The sequence below is a fragment of the Zosterops lateralis genome (assembly GCF_965231275.1).
Source record: "Zosterops lateralis genome assembly, chromosome: Z".
Classification (NCBI taxonomy): Eukaryota; Metazoa; Chordata; class Aves; order Passeriformes; family Zosteropidae; genus Zosterops; species Zosterops lateralis.
Window position 1 is genome coordinate 60,470,850 of NC_139800.1, and position 20,394 is coordinate 60,491,243.

General features: G+C 34.2%; 1 protein-coding gene across 1 annotated transcript in view; it reads left to right on the forward strand.

Moving 5' to 3' along the window:
* Positions 1 to 20,394, forward strand: part of ADGRV1 (adhesion G protein-coupled receptor V1) — a 266,979-nt gene that overhangs the window by 6,689 nt on the left and 239,896 nt on the right. Inside the window, exons 2-11 of the mRNA XM_083883524.1 lie at positions 3,466 to 3,650; positions 4,353 to 4,502; positions 5,598 to 5,693; positions 6,772 to 6,876; positions 8,501 to 8,614; positions 10,474 to 11,039; positions 12,276 to 12,546; positions 13,356 to 13,685; positions 16,880 to 17,056; positions 18,091 to 18,314. Coding sequence (XP_083739650.1) covers positions 3,466 to 3,650; positions 4,353 to 4,502; positions 5,598 to 5,693; positions 6,772 to 6,876; positions 8,501 to 8,614; positions 10,474 to 11,039; positions 12,276 to 12,546; positions 13,356 to 13,685; positions 16,880 to 17,056; positions 18,091 to 18,314 — 2,218 coding nt within the window. The remainder of the gene's footprint in view (positions 1 to 3,465; positions 3,651 to 4,352; positions 4,503 to 5,597; positions 5,694 to 6,771; positions 6,877 to 8,500; positions 8,615 to 10,473; positions 11,040 to 12,275; positions 12,547 to 13,355; positions 13,686 to 16,879; positions 17,057 to 18,090; positions 18,315 to 20,394) is intronic.

A 20,394-nucleotide genomic window follows, 5' to 3' on the forward strand; every position in this document is an offset into this window, starting at 1 on the left:
AATGTGCTTCAAAAGGTATGCTAAAAGAAAATGTTAGTTAGAGATCATGACTCAGAATGGAATTAGATTTCTTTACTTTTTAAAAACAATATGGTTGACAAATGGGATTTTTTAAATTTTAAAATCCTTTAACACCATTAAAATGTCTAGATTATTACTTGAAAGGTACAGTTTGGTTTTGATGACAGAAATTTTTATTATAAATCACTTAGAAATATCACCTAAACCTCAGTACATAGCCTTGTTTTAAACTACCACTGATACTACAAATGATTATTTGAAATAGCTTAAGTTAGAGCATGACAACACATAAGTTAACCCATTGTACATATTCTAAAAATGTATGATGCTCTATTGCTTGTAGTTGTTATAAAAACATTTCAATGACTTTTGCTTATTAAAGTAATTTAACTAGAATATCTCAATATTCTGGACGGAGAGAAATGAACTCAGTAATATTTAGCTGAAACAGAGGGGAATACTTTATCACCAAATGCAGCTTGCCAAAATTTAGCAGAACGAGGACTAACGTTTCAGCTTAATTTAAAAAACAAGTTACAAATTAGTCACCAGTGGTTTAATGAAGTGAGAGAAGTAAGGAAGGGTCCTCTTGTAATCCCTGATCTTGCAAAGGCTTCTGCTGAATATTATGCAATATAGTTAATAAAGAACAAATTGTGTTCCCATATAAATTTTTGTGGGAATTTAGTGTACAAAGTGAGTTCATTTTTAATAAAGTAAAATACTGGGACCTAAAATATGCTTTCAGCTATTTGAATAAATTTGTTCTGCATTCTCTTAGTTTTGATATATGGTATTTTAATTATATTGCAGCATATCAATTAAAAAAATCATGATTTTAAAGATTTAGTTTATATAAACAGAGTAAAAACTACTTCTGGCACCCTGTGCAAAGTAAATCTTAGTACAAATAACATAACAAGGAAGGATACACACCAGCTGAATAATTGATGGTATGATTGTGAAAGTTCTCTTGTTCCGCAGGAGTAATCCTATAGTTTTAGAATGCTCTCTAGTAGAAGTAATAGAATTCAAGTAATTCTAAACTTCGTAATCTTGCCCTCAAGGATCATGTTTTCAGTATTATTTACTAGAAGCATGTACCGTGGGAAGGTATTGGCAAAGTCTTTGAAAAAGTAACAGCTGAAGCTAAAAGGTCAACAAATTCCTCAGTTTTGTATGGATGATGCCTGCATCTGCAGACAGTGTAATTGTCTGAGAGTTTACAAAAGTTAGACAACTCTTCTTTTTCCAGCTTGAAGGTTTTTTTTGTTTGTTTTTTCATTTTTTCCAGAGCAGCTCCACATAAAACTAGAAAAAAAAAAAAAACCCTTGGAAGTGCTGATAATTTAAATCCCAGGGAGTATATATATATATATATATAATCTTTGCTTCCCACTGTAAGTTTTTGCTGCACTAGACTTACTGGATGGATAGATATGTGAGAATCAAGCATTGTTTCTGTTGGTCTGTTACACACTGAATTCCCAGTAAGAGTCACGGATATCTTGAAGGACTGTGTTCCTGGTAATAAAGGTTTAGAGTATTGTGGAGCTGTGCAGCAAAATCCTTACTGTGTGACATTTTTTTCAGAAATAACCAGACACTGTTTACGTGGGTGGTGAAAAAAATAGCTGTTTTCATAAAGAAAATAGTTAGTTCTGATTTTTTGCACTTACGTTTTTGTTTGCCTGTTCTCTTTCTGATGTTCAACATATAAAGATTAATTTATTGTTACAGGTAATAAAAATCAACTAACTTTTCCAATCCACCAGTTTTTCCATGTGGGTACTCTGAAATACATTGATAGTTTTCTTGACTGTACTTCCAGTTTATACATAGTTTATGGGTCATGTCTGTGGATCTTCTTGTTCTTTAGCTTGCCTGAAAAGAGTTTCTTTCAAGTCCTCACAACATAAAACTTACCCTTGCCCAGAGCAAATTTGTTGAAAGATGAATGAAAGACTTGAAGTCTTTCTGAAGCTGTCTTAGCTTTAGTGATATGAAGGCTATCTTATTCTCTGTTCAGTCCAGGATTAAAACTATATGACTACAAACATAAAACTTTCAGAATATGTGCTGGACCTCACTTCTGATTCAGATTTGACACACATTTTACATAAATGTGTTTTAGTATACTCATGACATTTCCTGTTTTAGTGATGATTTATGACTAAATATTCATATCTGCCCCTCTTAAATAATGAGAGCAAACTGCTTTGCAGACATGTCTTAATTGTTAATAATATGTAAATAATAATGTAATATGTTCTGCACAGTTTATACAACTGCAATTGACCAGATTTGTCTGGTAATTGTAACACTTGGAAGGATAATTTTAAGCGAAGTGACATTTTATTTATATATTTAATGATACAAATACTGCTTGTACCTTTTGTACAGAAATTCTGAATAGTAGTAGAGTGAAATAGTGATTACAGATTAAAAGAAGCTTGGTGAGGGAACTAATTCAATTCAAGTTTGATATTGTAATGCATTTTGGTGTTTAGAGCACAACTTTGTTCTCTTGGTTTTTTCCTAAACTTCTAAGATCCTTATGACAGCAATCTGCCCTATCCAGCATCCACGTTCTAGTCAGTGCTATACAATGTAAGCCTTTGCAGAACAATGCAACCATTTGAAATTGTTGTGCCAGACTATTTTAAACGTTTATCTTTGATAGTATCAACACCCGATGACTTCACTGGGACTTAAAATTTTATTTTACATCAAAAAACTGGACTCTGATGTGAGAGAAATGGAGAATGTAAGAGAAAATCTTGGTTTTAAGTTTGCATATCTTAACAGAAGATACTAGATGTTATGCAGAAACAAACAATAATCAACGTCTGGCTGTACAAAGATTGCAATGGCAAAGCATCACAGTTGTTCTCTGGGACAGGAACACATGAAAGGATCATGGGATAAGACTCAAGTACTTATGCAAATGTGTAAAGATATTTCATGGTGAATAAGATGTCCAAAAATGATCTGTGAGATGACTGAAAGTATCCAACCCTTCACCCTTTGTGTAATTTTTTTGTGTGTTTTTAAAGACAATCTAGAAAGCAAAGAAAGTGGAAACTGAATTGTCAGCCTTGAAGCTAATTATTGCTGATTGAAAATGAAAACAGTTGTGATAATGTAATTGGTTTTTTTTCTTAAAAGAAGCTCCTTATCACTCCACTTGAAGAAGTTGATAAATACTGTCTAGGATATCACTAAATGAAAATTACGAAAATAGAATTAGATACACATGATAATTACATTGTATGACTTGGTTGTAGTGGAGACCTCCAAATGTTTTAATTTAATTTTGAAACTCACAAGATGATCGTGGGTATGTGAAGAGTTGGGAAGGGCTCAACTGGATTGGTAAAGTCAACCACAGAAGCTTTGTGTATTTTTGATTCACAATTTATTTCTAATATCTTTTTTCTATAGGGATGCCCTCTGCTTCTTTACTAGTTTATTTGCTTTTAGCATTACTCATTCATTTGACATCTGGAGAAACAGAAGTGAAGTTCAGTGGACAAACAGAATTTGTTGTCAATGAAACAAGTACAACTGTTATACGTCTTGTAATTGAAAGGACAGGAAAGCCTGCTAACATCACAGCAATTGTGTCGGTAAGAAACAATGGCTGTTATATTCTCAGTAACTATTGATAACTTTTTAAACAGCTTTTTGGGACTCAGATACATGGAGAGTTACAAGTGTGACTGATAAGAGGGATAAGTGAGAGCCACAAAAACCTCTTTGTTTCCTCTTCTCTGAACTTCCACTTTCACTGTTCTGAAAGGAAGAATAGTCTTTTTCACAGTCTTCTTTCAAGCCTTTAGCTTCTAAGCTAAATTCTAAGAGGAATGATTCAGGTATGGCAGCTATGCTGGTTCAGTGGCTTTTCTCCATTTAGTCTCAGTGCCCAACTGTAAACTTAGTGTAGACCCGTTGCTGTTTTTACATGACTGCCTTTGTACAGGCATTGCATTTTCAAACATATGGTACATTATGCAAAAGATACCCAGTTACCAGGAAGGAAGGCATAAATAGTTCTGAAGAAAGTGTTCTGTTTATTTTATTGGTTCTGAAGAAAGTGTTCTGTTTATTTTATTGGGTTTTTTTTCCCACCTGTTTACTCCGTGAGAATAAAATGGCTTATTATCTATGTACATTCTGTCCAGAAATTAACTGCATGACAGCAGGGGAAATTATGGGAAGAATTATGTGCAGCAAAGAGGGTATGAAGTCTGTTTGAATGAGTCTAGAATGATAGTATACAACATATTGAAGGAAGAAGGAGGTGGCATTTGGTTGTGTGTTTATTGCAGATTGATGGAGAAAACACAGGAGACTTTTTTGACACATACGCAGCTGCATTTATACCTGACACAGAAACAAACCGAACTGTGTATATATCTGTCTGTGATGATGATCTTCCAGAGGCTGATGAGACATTCACATTTCACTTGACACTACTGGTAAGTCTCAATTTTTTAATGTATCTATTCCACAGAAAACAGTGGGTAATCTAATATAGGTGAATGGTATTTCATAGATTTCAGTGTAGTCTTACTGCTTGTGAACAGTAATAGTAAGAACTAAAATCATCCAAGCAGGATGATGCGTTTTGCCCTTCAGAAAGTTTACATTTCTGTGGACGTCTTTGTGTCATGTTGCTTTGCCTGACATTTGAGCAGGCATTGCACTCAGTTGTGGACATTTGAAGATGTGCTAGAGCCCAGAAGAATTAGATTGAAAAGACTCAGTCTTTCCTGTTTTCCTGCCTAGAATGTGTGTGGAGGAGAGGGTGGAAGGAGAGAGGAAAGAAAAAGAGGGATGGCTTCCAGTCCTCCAGAAGCAGAGGTTAAATGTAACTTATCCAAATCCAAACAATTTTATAAATATTTACCAATAAATTTCTTCATACTGTTCTGTGTCATAGGAGATATGCTACAAGAGAAGGGTTCACATTCATGTATCTTAGCTGCCAGTTCATGACTAAGTAAGATGTCAACTCAGAAAAAGAAATTTTGTTTTTCATTGCTGATATTACATGTCTAATGGGATGTTCGTAGTGAATATAAGTGAATATAAAAATCCATATCTTCGCTTCATTCTTACTTAGATTTTTTAATGTAGCTCAATTTTACAATGCTATAAAGACTTCTTTCAGCTGCTATCCTAGTATATTCTTTGTCTGGTATCCCACTACAATAGCTTCAAAGTTTCGGTTTTATACAAATATTAGGGAAAAATAACAATTTTGCAATTCCTGGTGGTGTTAGATGCTTCATGTATGGTTTCCTATTGATATGCTGTTAATAATTGTTAAACTATTGTTAGTCATTTGCAAAGTGTGTTTCAAGCACTTTATTCTTGATTGTTTACAGTGTATTTCCACAGTAATTAGGAATTATCTTAATGCATTCTATTGCTTTTAACAATTTTCATTGTGATATATAATAAAGCTACATACTTTTCTGTAAGCTAATATTACCTCTCAAGAGACAGTAAAATCAAAATGCCTTTTTTCTGTCACCGTACTTAATATTTTATTTTGGTTTTAATTTTAGAAACCATCTGCAGGGATAAAGCTTGGCTCACCCAAATCTGTCACTGTAACGATCTTATCAAATGACAATGCCTTTGGAATAATTTCTTTTAACATGGTATGACTTTTTATATGGTATATTTTAGAACATTTTAGAAAACATAAAGGTGAACTTGTCAAAGGTGCTGGTTAGTTATTCATCAAATCCCTTGAAAACAGATTCTGAGTTACATCTCTGAAAACATCTCAAGAAATAATTCATACATATGTATGTAATTAATACATATATAGCTTTAATATTCCTATATGATTTTAGACGTTGAGATGTGTCCTGAGATCTCAGGCTTGGATGACTATCTGTGTTGGTCATCTAAATATAAAACTTCTAGAAATTGTTCAGTCCCACTGCCCCTCAATATGCTATGGAAGAAATGAGGAGTAACACCATAGGAAAGTTAAAGATGTGGCTTGGAAATTTTAAGAATATATACCTTTTCCCCATATTAAGTGAGCAATTTTATATTTAACTCTCAAGCTCTAAGAGCAGGATCATGATATATGCATAATATAGTACCTTCTGGGGATAAGAGTGATGTGTCTTTACTGATATGGAAGATATTTGCAATAATACAAAGTTTGTGTTAGCACAAAGAGAAACTAGGCTTTATTGCTGGCATTGTGACAATATACTTTTTAGAAGACTTCCCTGAAAAAAATCCAATATGAAAAATTTTTTGTGCTGCAGTATTAAAACATGCTGCTCCCTGAAGTGCTGTAAGTCTTTGAAATCTCTCAGCTGTAAGTTTCATAGACAGAGTCCATTGTCTAGTTATCTAACAAATGAGTTTTTAATGGAGAAAACCTATTTTTAATAGGGTTAGGAACTCTTGTAAATATGCCCAGTGCTCTTATGCCAGTGTTTAGTGTATCATAACTATGCTCATTTAAAAAAAAGGAAAACAAAAATCAAGAAAACCCACTCTATATGCATTATGATAATTTTTTAATCTCAAACCTTCCAAGCTTTTTATTAGCTGAACTAATTGGTTGCTAGGAAATGTATGCCATCAGTGGACTGATTTGTAGATTGGATTAACTTGTCTGTGGGAGTTTGGTATTTCTATGGTAACAATTTCTTCCTTCTGCTGTGATATTTGGTCTGTGTCTGATTGCCTGTCCCTTTTTTTCCTCATTAGTCTGCCTTAATCACAGTGAATGAGCCTAGAGGCAGAAATGAATTTGTGCCTCTCACTCTAATTAGGGAGAGAGGAACCTATGGGACGGTCGTTGTAACTTTTGAGGTGAGTTTATCAAAAAGGCTTCATAACTTTGTCTATTAGATGAAGCTGTGCAGCTTTAATCATAACTTATCAAAATGTCTGTTGAAGTGAAAGGACTAAATACCTATGTCTACATTTGTTAATTCTGTTTCATAAAATGGAAAGATACTATCTTTCAAATGGAAAATGTTGCAATTATCTAACTGCTTAATTTAGTAAAAAAAGGAGATATGTAAAAAAAATTCTCTGTCATTTAGGAAGCTATTTGAAGCAGAATTTGTTGGTATTAGCTAACAATGTCTATTGACTGTGCAAGAAATTTCTGGAGTATTTTTTCGAAATTTATAAACTCTTTTGAAGGTGCATGTGCCACCTTCAAACATGTAAGTATAGACCTCAATATTTAGTGAAATTCTGTATGGTAAGACTGCAGTTTGATTCCCAGACCTTTCAACCTTTCAAAATCTCTACTTGAATATTTAGGGAATTGCTCACATACTTCATGTGAATGGGATATACTTATTGCCTTTATTGTGAAAGGGAGGATTTTTTTTCCCCCCTGTCTAGTTCTGATTCTATTATATTCTTTAAAATTACAGGTAATTCTTTTTCATATCAAAACTCCTTTATCCGTATCATCAAAGACTTAATCTAGATGTGTTTGTACTGGATGTTATTGCATGCTAAATACAGCATGTATAGATAATGTTCATAGATTCTTTATGTTATTTATTCCAGATATGTTTGTTTTAAAATCCAATAAATTTTGCTATCTGCACAGTTTAGCAGGTTAATCTCAAAATGTAGTTAATATACATAAAATTTACAAGATTTTCTAAAACAAAACCCTAATATATCGCCTCTGTGAATCTTACTATTTTTTTAGGTTTTAGTAATAATTATAATTTCCTTAGTATCTCAAGTCAACATAGAAGGGTCACAAGTAATTGCTATTATCTTGTCTTGAAACTTGATTAGAAAACGTTAGTTAAATTAAAAGAAAAGGATTATCCTTTCTGTTATTTAAAAGACCTAGTTATGCATCAATAGATACCAAGGAGTTCTCAAAGGCCTACAAGGAAGGAGTTTTCTTCCTCTTTCTCTGGAAATATGTAATTTCTTCAGAATGCCTATTCTGATTTACTCCATATGCAAAAAAAGAGTAGATTTTCACGACTGAATGTTTGTGCATATGATCAGGAGGTGACTTAAAAACAGCAATTTTTTATGCATTTCACACACTGTATATTGACTATTGTACTAGATTTGTGTGCATGCTCTGTGGAGAGGATAGCTGAGAAATGGGAAAAAGATAAGGGACACAATAGCTCTCAGAACTAAAAGCTAGGACAAGGCCAGCATGACCATGAAGGAGAGGAACTGAGATCATGAGAAAAGAGGAACTAAATGCTACAAGGTGATACAACTGTTGCAATATGCTGATATAACATGAAGTAAACTATTGTGTAGTCACTACCAATCAGGAGCTTGGCTTTTGCAATATGTATGAGCTAATTAAGCAAGGTATATAACTCAAGACTGTATTTGAATAAACTGAGTTCTGCTGATGACCAACTGGTGTCTGCGTCTCCCTTCTCTAACAATGCTCTATATATTTCTTATCATAAAAATAATTTATTTGCAGATAGAAGATGGACCAAACTCAGCTGAAGAAGACCTAAGTCCAGCCAGAGGAAATATTACATTTACTCCTGGGAGATCAGTGTTGATTTATAATTTAACAGTGCTTGATGATCAGGTAAAACCACACTGATTTATTTGGATGTATAGATTGACTACTGTTCTGGTTGGACTTCATATATTGTTATAAAAATGCTTGGTTTAAACAGGGCTAGAAGTCTTTCTGCTTCATAAAGTGACGTTCATAAAGTTTTGTTTCTGTGGGTTGTCATTTTATCTTTTAATGTTGTTTCTGTATTTTTAATCAATTAATATTTTTAGTTTCTGAACTTACCCAGTAAGAACTTACTCAGTACTTTCTGAACTGACTGCTCTGACTAGATCTGTTAGTTGCTTAACAGTAAAAGTATAAATAATCAAGAAAGCATTATTTTTTTATTTAGATGGAATAGTGAGGTTCTTGTTTCGTCAAGGATGATTATGCTTAACTAGATAGGTTCATCTTTTAGACTGACCTTTCTATATTTAACTTTTCTGTGTGAACATGATACGGAACAATGTGATAAGGAAATTCACTAAAAAAAAATTATGTAGGGGAAAAAAAAAGTTCCTGTGTCAAAAATGTCAAAACTTTAAAGCAATTTTTTTTTCGTATTTCTGTTAATTTTGGAAAATAGTCTCCCAAGTCCATACTGATACTAATATTCAGAGACTATCCCAAACTGCTGTGTAGAAATATCTCTTTCAGATTAGATATATTATTTCTGTAACTTATATATGAAAAGAGTTCATTAGGTTTGTGGGGAGGATGTGATGTATTTTTCCTCTGAGAGATACACTTAATGCTCTTTCCCACAAAGTTTGATCTATATAGTTGTGGTGGTCCACTCACTGGAAGTTTTCCACAGCTGTACACTAAAGTTAATTTTGTGTAAAATCCTTTACTGATGATGATGATGATGGAAGCATCCTCCTCTCAGGAGCAAATACTGCTGTTTTCCAGTACTCCACAGTAAGGATTAAATGCAAAGATCACAAATAATTTTAAAATATTTACTTTTTATCTATATATATTAATAAAGTAACAATATTTTTTCAGTTCCACAGGTGTAGCTAATCAAGATTTGGGGAATAAAACATAGAATCATAGAATCATATCAAATGCTGAGTTGAAAGGTGCCCGTTAGGATTATCAAGCCCAACTCCTGGCTCTGCACTGGATACCCAGGAATCACATCACACCATTTTTATCCATAAATATATATTTATATAGTAATATAAAGCAAAATCTTATCCTTAATTCAGTAATTTGTGGTTTATAAGCCATTCTTTATTGTCTCCTGCATCAGATAAAAATAGCTAGAACTAAAATGTAGTTTTAAACATTGTTTTGTAGAAATACCAAAATCTAAATTATTGCTAAGAAAAAGAAAACACTTTCTCAGATCTGTGCTGAAAATTTTGTCTGCGTTTGTGGGTGTGTATGAACAAAGGATTCCAATTGTATAGGGATGGGCCAAGGTAGGTTCTGTACAGTTGTTGTATTGTCTCAGGCACATGTAGAGGTGTATCGGAATCAGCATCAGAAAAAAGAAAATTTAAATCTAAGTAATGGAGAGGAACACTTGTTTCCAAGTAGAGGGGGCTTTCAAAAATGGCAGTTGGTCTCCTCATACTCTCAAGCTGTAAAGATGAAGATTTCTCTGATTCTTGACTAATTTTTATTTGCATTTTGTTTGACCTTCTACCATCTTTCAGAAGTATATTTTGGGAAATAGAGACATTAAATTTTGAAAAGGGATTTTTTGCAAAAGTTAAAAGCAAGACTATTCTCCTGTTTGTTTTAATACAAAATGAGCTTTCAAGTTGGTATCATTTCACTCTTTGGCAAAACACATAAACCATATTTCTCAGTATAAGTGTTCTGCATATATTTGAAATGTGACTTACACGTGGTTGCTAATACTATTTTTCTAGGTACCTGAAAATGATGAAATCTTTGTTGTTTGCCTGAAGAGCGTGGAGGGAGGGGCTGAAATCAACAATACAAAGAATTCTGTTTGGATTAATATTAGGAAAAATGACAGTCCCGTGCGTTTTGTTCAGAACGCTTATATGGTGCCTGAGGAAGATGAAGTGGTAACAATCCAAGTGGTTCGTGGTAAGGATATCAGTGGAAAACTAATTGGACCTGATGAAGACGAAGTCTCCGTCAGTTACGCCATCATAACTGGGGATTCAACTGCACATGCACAGCTTAATGTAGACTTCCTAGATCTACAGCCAAATACAACTCTTGTTTTCCCACCTTTAGTTCATGAAACATATTTGAAATTTAGGATCCTTGATGATGCCATACCAGAAATTGCTGAGACCTTTCAGGTTATGCTTCTTAAAGACACTTTGCAAGGAGATGCTGTTTTGATTTATCCATCTGTTGTTCATGTCACTATCCAGCCGAATGATAAACCCTATGGAGTGCTGTCAATCCACAGTGTTCTATTAGCTCACACTGTTGTCATTGATGAGGACCAAATTTCAAGGTACTACAGATCTTAAAATCTAATATCTAGTCCATTTAAGAGATTTGTTTGTTATTGTTAAGCATCCTCAGGGTATCATTAAAGTAATTATAAAATCACTACTAAAATATAATGTAGTAATTACTTAGTGTGTTGTTATTATCAGCTGTATCTACAAAGATTTCAAGAAAGTGGGAATGTCTAATTATACAGAAAGTATTTTAGTACCTATAAACTGTATGTAAATAAGCCATGACTGCTCAATCACATTATCAGAATAGTGAAAACTCTTTAATCTAAAGGTAGGCTCAGTGAAGTTGTGATGTTGCTACACACAGTTTCAATGGGAAATAGATTTCTCTCTTCCACCCTTTGTGTATATTTGTATTTACTATCTATAAAACCAGTTTCTGATTAAAGGAAAAAAAGTGTTCAGTGTCTCCCATAAAATAGTTACCTTAAACTCAAAACCAATTTAAATATTTGTAATTTTACAGAGAAATTAAAATCAAAGCTCTGTACAAATTTTATAAGCAGACTGATACACAATATTGATGATATGAATAAAAATGTCCACTTCTAATGACTGGTAGTTCATCCCCAAAGAAACAAATAATGCCTCAAACTGTCATACTATGGGAAATTTTGAAAGAATATTTTATGGTAGTTAGGGCCCAGAACTTGAGCATTCAGTTTTCTTTTTTATACACAGTAAAGAATAAATTCTGCTTTCTAAATGTTTGTAAGTCATGACTTCCAGACTTTTTGTTGTAGTCATGCACTTGTCAGATGCAGGCAACATGTCATTTCCAGTAATATATTCCATAAATATCAGTAACTGAATATATTTTTAGTAGAGAGGCAAACAGTTCATTCAAGATCATTATTTCAGTGCTCATGCCTCATAACTTTTCATGATGTAGAATAGGAAAAAAGTTTTCTGAAATTTGATTTGTATTTCTCAAGACAGATGTAAAACATGGCAAGACTCCACTCACTTCTCGGTATCTTTCTTGCTGTAAACAAAGTGAGATATAACATGTGTCTTCAGAGATTTTACAGAGAGATCATGAATAAGTGCTTAAATGTTACATATGTGTTATGATTTCACAAACTGTGAGCCTTGAGTCAAATGTTAACTGCAGGCAGCTAACATTTGTACCACTTAGGTCAGTGTAAATATTTTAGGGAATTGATAAGCATGCATGCCAGTAATAATTATGGTTTGTGGGATTTTGCTTTTGTTCAAAATCATAGGTTTGAAGGGATCAGAATTGTAAGAAATGGTGGAACACATGGAAATGTTTCTGTTTCCTGGGTTATAATCCGAAATAGCAGTGATCCTTCACCTGTGGCTGCAGACCTACTTCCAGAGGCAGGAGAGATAAGTTTCGATCAAGGACAGATGCTGGTGACACTTCATCTGAACATTATTGATGATGATATACCAGAGGAGGCAGAGCCTTATCTTCTGAAACTCCTAGCTCATACAATACAGGGAGGTGCAGAAGTCAGTGAGCCATCAGAGGTAAGTTTACTTTCAGGATTCTTTTGAAGAAGGTACTAATGAGTAATAAAGACTTTACCAGTTTTAATAACATTGATTGATTGATGGAGTAGCTGAACAGGTGAAAAGGTTTGGTCTTGGATAAAAATCAAGCAAACTAATCTTTAATATCATGTTAGTGCTAGAGCCATATCTAAAGTGTTTGGCTGAATATAGTGTACAATGCCAAGCCTTTTTACTGTGGTAGCTGTCAGTTCAGATTATTCCCACTGTGCAATGATAGCATTGAATAAATGCTGTATCAAGTGACAGCTTTCTAACAGAAGACAGGAAAGTCATTTTCACTTGCTCATTTTCTGTTTTAATATTACTGAAATATTTTACAGAGTAACAACTCTGTCAAGAGGAAGGTTTGGCAATTAAGACTGTAACCTCTGAACTATGAAATAAAGGGTGGCTAGAATTGCTGACAGTTCTGTGACTCAAGTCCCTGCTTTGTCTTCCTAAAAAATGGTTGGAATGAGTTTGGCAAATAAAATGAAATTCTTTACAATCTGAAACATTTTTAAATTATTCACTTTGGCTGCTGAACTAAAAAATCAGTTATCCAGAGCTCATTCTGGCACATGTGATGAGGCATAGTGGGAAAGTTGCCACTGTCAGTGAGGTTCTTCTTGTCTGTACAGAATAGTTTGGGGCTGTCAATCTGATTTCTTTCCTGGTGCCAGTTTACTAAGGAGCAAAATGTATAATGACAGTCAGGAGATACTTTTGTGAAGGCATGAAACTATGGTACAGAGTAATACAGCATGCTGTTTTCTGCTTTGCAGCTTCTGTTTTACATTCAGGACAGTGATGATGTTTACGGCCTAATAAAATTCCATCCTTTGGAGGATCAAAAGATTGAAAGTAATCCAACAGGACGCTTTTTATCCTTGAGTTTTGCAAGGGAAAGAGGAACAGTTGGAGATGTGCAGTTGGTTTATACTGCACTGTATATTCCAGCTGGAGCTCTGGATCCTGACAGAGCAAAAGATGGCATTCTAAATATGTCTAGAAGAAGTACTCTCATCTTTCCAGAAGGAAAAGCAGAAGCTACTGTAAATATACCAATACGAAATGATGCATTTCTTCAAAATGGAGCTCATTTTGTCATACAGGTATCTCAGCTGTGTCTTGGGGTGGTTTTTTAGCCCATGTAATATAAAAAATATAAAATAGTACTGGTTCCTTCCCTTTTAATTTAATTAAAATTATTCTGTTTATTTAAAAAAAAAAAGAATATTATTAGTTCTTTAGCCAAAAAAACCCTCTTTTATTTAGATACAGCTTCCACAAATATGCTATAAAGAGCTTTCTTTCCTAATCATTATTTTCTAATTACTCAATTAAAAAAAAATTCACTGTTGTAATAGGATTCAGTTATTAATCATGAAAATTAACAAAATTATATCACTGTTGCAGAGGTTAGTTACCTGTTCAGGTATGTTATTCTGTCTACTCCATGGCTTTCAATTTAATCAAATTAAGGCTCTTAAAGTAGAGAAGTATGACAGATTTTAGAAATTAAATCAAATAAATATAAATTAAAAATATTAAAACATATGTTTAATTTATGTGCAACTTTGACCTGGAAATTAAAAAGTTCTTTGGGTTTTTCCTGTATGTGCTTTTTTTTTTTTTTTTTTTTTTTTTTTCTATTTGAATTGTAAGAAGGGCGATTGTGTCATTGCTCATAATACTGGCAGGAAAAAAAACACTAAAATAATGCTTTTGAAAGAAAGTGGGTTTTCCAGAAAAATGTTTAATGATTTTTTTTTTCTTCATTTTTCATTGGAGAAAACCAGATTTGGATACATGTTAGCAAGTTATTATTCAGATATGCTGCTGTGGGAGGTTCTGGGCATTTAAATCAGTAATTTTTATACTTATTTTCTCATCTGCGGTTAGGACTACCACATAATCTCTACTGCCTCTGATTAACTTTTGCCACTGTCTGGGATCATGAGCCCAGAGAGCAATCCTGATACACAGACAAAGGGGTGACTTGGCACAACCAAAGCAGAACTCTCAAAGTAATTTCTTAATTCTTTTCAGTCTTTTCATTTTAAGTCAGGCGTCTTCAAAATTTTTCAACATTGATGTTGATGTGAAATCATAAACGTAAAATTTTGTCTCCTTTTTTTTTTTTTTAATTTATAGTCTACCACAGATGTTTTAATTGCTTGTAAAAATTTCTTCCCTCCACCTCCTTCCCCCTACATTCTATTAAAAAAGAAGAAAAGAGAGAGAGAGAAAATATTGCCAGAATTGTATTATCATTTTAGTTGCACACACTCTTTCTATGTTCACAGCTAGGTAAGGAATATGATTCTGAAATATTAGAATAGGTTAGTGTGTTTTACCATCTCCATGTGATCTGAAAGATCGACAGAAGAATTGAAATATCTAATTCCAAGCTTCTTTCAGGTGATAGATTACAAATAACATCAGAGTGTGGAATATGGACAGGTTGTGTGACAAACACTTCAATATGCAGACACTTGGCCTGGCTTTTCAAACTGCAGATTCCAGGGAGATGGAGCGTATGTTCTGTACTTTCTCCATGAACTATAAAAGTCCTTTAATTTGAGTACACAAAATCAGAGGCAATTTCTAACACAAATAATTTCTTTAGAAAATGAAGAAAAATACCCCTGTTTATCACTATGACAATCCTTCTACATTGTGAATAAATGAGAGTCTCAGCACACATGCTTAGAATGAGATTACAAAGTTTGTCCCAGGCCCAGTAAAGGATGAACTCAGGAACTGGGAAAGAAGGAGTGGAACTTAAATTTTGAAACTTACAACTGAAGAGAACAGATAGAGGAATGGGAAATTCTTTCAGCTCTGTAGCGTTTTAGAACTTTTACTGAGCTAACAACCACAACCATGGTCCACCAGCATGGTGTTAACTGGAGAATCAGCACCTATTCTAAAAGAAATCTTTGAAAACAAGGAAACGTAAAACCACGCTGTGTTCCTCAGAATCCCAATGACTAGCTTGTATGGTTGAGAATCAATTTCTAATTACAGTATTTATAAAACAAATCCCACCTATCATCAGATAAAATAAACAATGAATATTTTTGAATGTTACTCGAGTAACAGTAGAACAAAATATGATACAGTCCAAGTATTTTACATAAATTGGTTTTAAGAATTAAGTGAGATGTTTATAGAAGTATATATGAATCAGTCATTATCTGTTATTATGATCCATGTAGACGTATTCTCATAGTCTTAAAAATTATATTTGAAAGAGATATTGGTACAAGCAGTGTGGGAACTGACAGTGGTCAGAACATGGTTTCTTGGGCTCCAGGCAGAATCTTGAAGCCTGTGGGAAAACCAAGTACTAGAACTCTCTCAGTCTAGCCTGGGAAATCATAAGGAGGAACCCTAAACAATCTTATAGATACCATCCTCCTGACACCTGGTGTTTTTCCAACTTGTTTACTGGTAGAGATGTTTACAAAAAGGTGGTGCCCTAAAGGACCAATTCTATTCATTGTACCAAAACACTGTATAAAAATAATCTGTCTTTCAATAAACTTTACTAGAATCCCCTCTGAAGAAATCAGGGTTCCATGTATTGCTACATGAGCTGTCCTGAATCATAATGATGAAGCAGAACAAAGAAAGTCCTGCTTTCCTTGTTATGTCAGTGATGCTGATGGGCTAAGTGAATGGTATTTTCCATTCAAAGACAGAATAAACATTTTTCTACTTCTTAGTATAAATACACCACCAAAAAATGGTAATATAACAGGAGACTACAGTTTTGAAATCTTGTACTGATCTTCAATTCTGAATGTAATTCTAACATATTAGTTATAGTAAGTAGAGAAGTCTTTACTTTTTTTTTTTGGAGAGCGGAAAGAAGATTGAATAACTCTTTGGCTTCATGAGAGGTCTAATTTATTATGTTTGCAGTGACTTCAGTAGATTTTTATCAATGCATGGCAAAAAACTGAAGTTAGAACAATATCTGGGGTGCTTGGTAGATCAATTCATAGATCTAGTAATGAATTGCTGAGTTTAGAAGGTTGATTCTACCTCTACATACATTTAGTTGTGTACATGATTTGGCTGAGAGGTACACCATTCTGTTGTGGAAGCTTAGTACTATTCACTTCATTTCTTACATAGTTACTTAAAAATTTTTGTAATAGCAATGTTGCTGGTAAGAGAAATTTATTCTGGAAGTATTTTGCTCCTTGCATATGACATTTATTCCAAGATGTCAGAATAGTTCTTGCTTGATACTCAGGCTTCTTATTTTTCAAGTTTTTCTTACTTTTTCTCACAGTTGGAAGAAGTCGAGCTGCTGGATAGAATTCCTCTTATCCCACCTGTGAGTCCTAGATTAGGTGAGATTCGAAATATTTCTTTGAGGATTACTCCAGATATTGCAAATGGAGAAATAGGCTTTACCAGCAATCTTCCAATTATTCTTTCTGAGCCAGAAGAATTGCCTGCTACAGTGGTAAGTAAAAATTTTTGTATAGTCCCTTAGTATGGAAAACTTACTTGGAGAAAGCAAAGTTTTCTATATCCACTGTAACATTTGAAAATTGATGTGAGAAAAATCCATCTTCCAAGTTCAATCTTATCCCAAATATTCTCTTGCTTTAAAAAAACAAAAAGAAAAAAAAATTGCTAGGAAGATTAATGTGATTGTCATCTGCAAAGTATGGTGAGCTTTGCTTTCTCTGTAAGTATCTAGAACTGGTTACGTCTTGATGCTCACATGGAGCAAAAGTTGCTGCAGACAGTTTAATTTCTTTCACCAGCTGTAAAGACACTTTTGTAGAGTAGAACTGATTTTGCTGCCAAATTTCATGAAAGTGTCTGTGTATTTTATAGTTGACTTACATGTGAATATGTAGTTTGACTTGCTGGGTCTGTTTTCTAATAAATATGCTTTTTTTTTTTGTTTCTCAGTACCCAAAGCATTTTCGAAAGCATTGTCATCCATCTGAATACTGTAATCCCAGCCAGAGAAACCCTTTATAAAATATCTTTTCTTATATTTTCCCTCTTTCCCCCTACTTGACTTAACTAAGATCTTCCCTCAAATCTTGAATCAGAGAACGTGCTTTTCATCCTCAGAATAAACCTGCTGATGTCCTTAGGCAGAGTACAAGCTGGAACTCTACTATAGCCAGAGTAAATTATGATGGTTATCCTTAAAACCTAGGTTGTCTTGGTGAGGTGGACACTGGTCAACTCAGTCATAGAAGAGTTTTTGTGTACATGAGTGCTAAGTGATTTGTCATATTAATAGTTTGCCACCTCCACTAAGTATATAAAAACACATATGTCCAAGTATATAATAGATACATGATTAAAAAGATAAGATTCATATATATTTTCATTGATATACCATCTTTCATGTAAGATCTTATACATAGCTATAAGTATAAAACCCAGGGTGAATATTTTGAGGCTCATATTCAAACAGTAATTTGCAAAGGGTTAATTTGTTTTCAAGTCACAGGAGACTCATGTGCTTTACAGGTTTCCATTGCATTGCATCGAGATGGGACTGATGGTCAGGCAACAGTGTTTTGGAGTTTGAGACCCTTTGGCCCTAATCACAAGGCAGTAACACAGGATGATATCAGTCCTTTCAATGGCTCTGTGGTTTTCCTATCTGGACAAAGTGATACTACAATCAACATTACTATTAAAGCTGATGATATACCTGAAATGAATGAAACCGTGTTATTAACTTTGGACAGGTATTGTACCCTAATCTTTATTCATATGTAACACTTGCTATACTCAGTCTATATATAAAAAAATGGGCACAGTATTAATTACAAGGTGTTGCCTCCATTGTGTTGATAAATGCCTGGACGAATACTGGGCCGTTGATTCAGGCTATGTATGAAATCTTCTTTGACTAGTGATCAGTGTAAGAAACCATGTTTGCTTATTATCTAGGGGCTTAGTTTTATTTATATTTTGATGAAAATAATGTATGCTACGAAAAAAGTTCATTTAACTTTGATCTTTAGTTATAGTTGATCTTGATTATAACACTTTTATTTTCAGCAAAATAATGTTTAGTGTGATAATGGAGAAAACTATAATGAATAGTTACAAGAGCAATTCATAACTGTGTTTTTCTCAGAAGAGATTTTTAGTCAGGATGTTGTTGCAGAATTAGGTATTTCCATCACAACTGCTGCCTTCCAAAATAGGCCAGTGTGACTGTTGCCATACGGCTCAGCTGCAAAGGAAGCCATGGTATTTCTGAAGCACAGTGTTGTGGTCTCCCTTCTGTGTGACCTCAGGATTGCAGGATAATTAAGGCTGTAAGAGGCCTCAGGAGATATTATTATCTATCTGCATGTAAACACTACTCAGAATACTTGAATTATTTCGTATTTAGGAGCCTTTTTGTTTTATTAGCAGGAGGATCTTGGCTGTTTCTTCAGTCCTGCTTCCAAAAATTCAGATGTATATATAGTTTAGAAATACTATCACTTCTGCTAATACCTTCTTATAATCTAAGGTGTATTTTTCCCATTTATTTTTCTGGAAACATGCTAAGAGAGGTCTCTCAGCTGCAGTGTCTGCATTGAACATCTACTACTTATGCAGTCCTTACCTTACAAAGAAGTACCCTTGTTGTATATAGGAAGGGCAGAGTAGCTCATGGAATATTTTAACACCAGATATTCATGTAGGTTACACACTAGTGAACCAGAAAGGAACTCCTCAAGCTGCTGCTGCTCCTGTTTTTTGAGCATTGTTTTATCACACTGGAAAGATGCTGTTCCAGTGTAGGATTGGTCTGCTTCTGTAGAAGCTTCTCCTTCTGGCTGGTGGATGCATCTAGTACACAATTATTTCATTCTGTCTTGGATACTCACTGTGTTAAAAAGATGGTCCTGTTCAAGACAAAAAACTGAGACTATTTCAAGCAGTTCTGTTTTTCTTCCTGTGGATGAAACTGGTTTGCCCGAAAGTTTATTAAAGTCTGTGGCACAAACAGAGAAACTAAGATTAGAAATAATGGTTGAATTTGAGAAGAAGTTGTGTAAAGTGGCAAAAATATTGAAGTGGAAGGATAGGAGACAAGTACATGGAGGAAGTGGGCAGCATAAAAGATTAACTTTTTTGTATTGGACAGCTCTGCAGTATGTGTAATTACAGCTTTCTACCACTTACTCTGACTAGTAATCCCATGCTTTGAAAATTATGTCTAAAAGGAGATTGATTTGGCAGCTGAACAAATGCAACCACTGTTCTGCTTTTGCTGTGTATGGTGGGAGTAGCAGGTCCTCTTGATCATGAAGTGGCTGGTAAAAATTCTTCAAGCAGTAAGCAGCTTTCCCACACTTGGCAAGGTCAGAGATTGAAGTAAGAAATAGGAAGTCTGGCCAGGAAAAAGAAGTAAATAAGGAGCAGATAAAATCTAAAATTTTCTCTAAACCTGGAGAGTGTCCCTCAGGGCTATGAGTGAAATTTGGCAACTTTAATGTGAGCGGAAGCCAAGAATGAAGTATCTGCAAAGATCATCCTTTCAATACTGAAAGATGACTCTTCAAAGCAGGGGTTACTGGTAATGGCAGGGTGGTGTGTGTAAGCTTTTGGTATTGCCTCCTGCGTCGTTTGTGTTTTCTAGATGAACAGATTTCAGTTTCCAAGACTGGCAGCCAGCACCTCACAGCAGTAGTGAATTACCATGAAAACAAAGATGCACTGTGCTTGTGGATGTGCTTGCACTGTTTGATAAAATGCAGCGTAAGTCATTAGAAAAATAGAGCATGTACAGACTTTAATGAAACTATAGACATAGACATGTGTTCA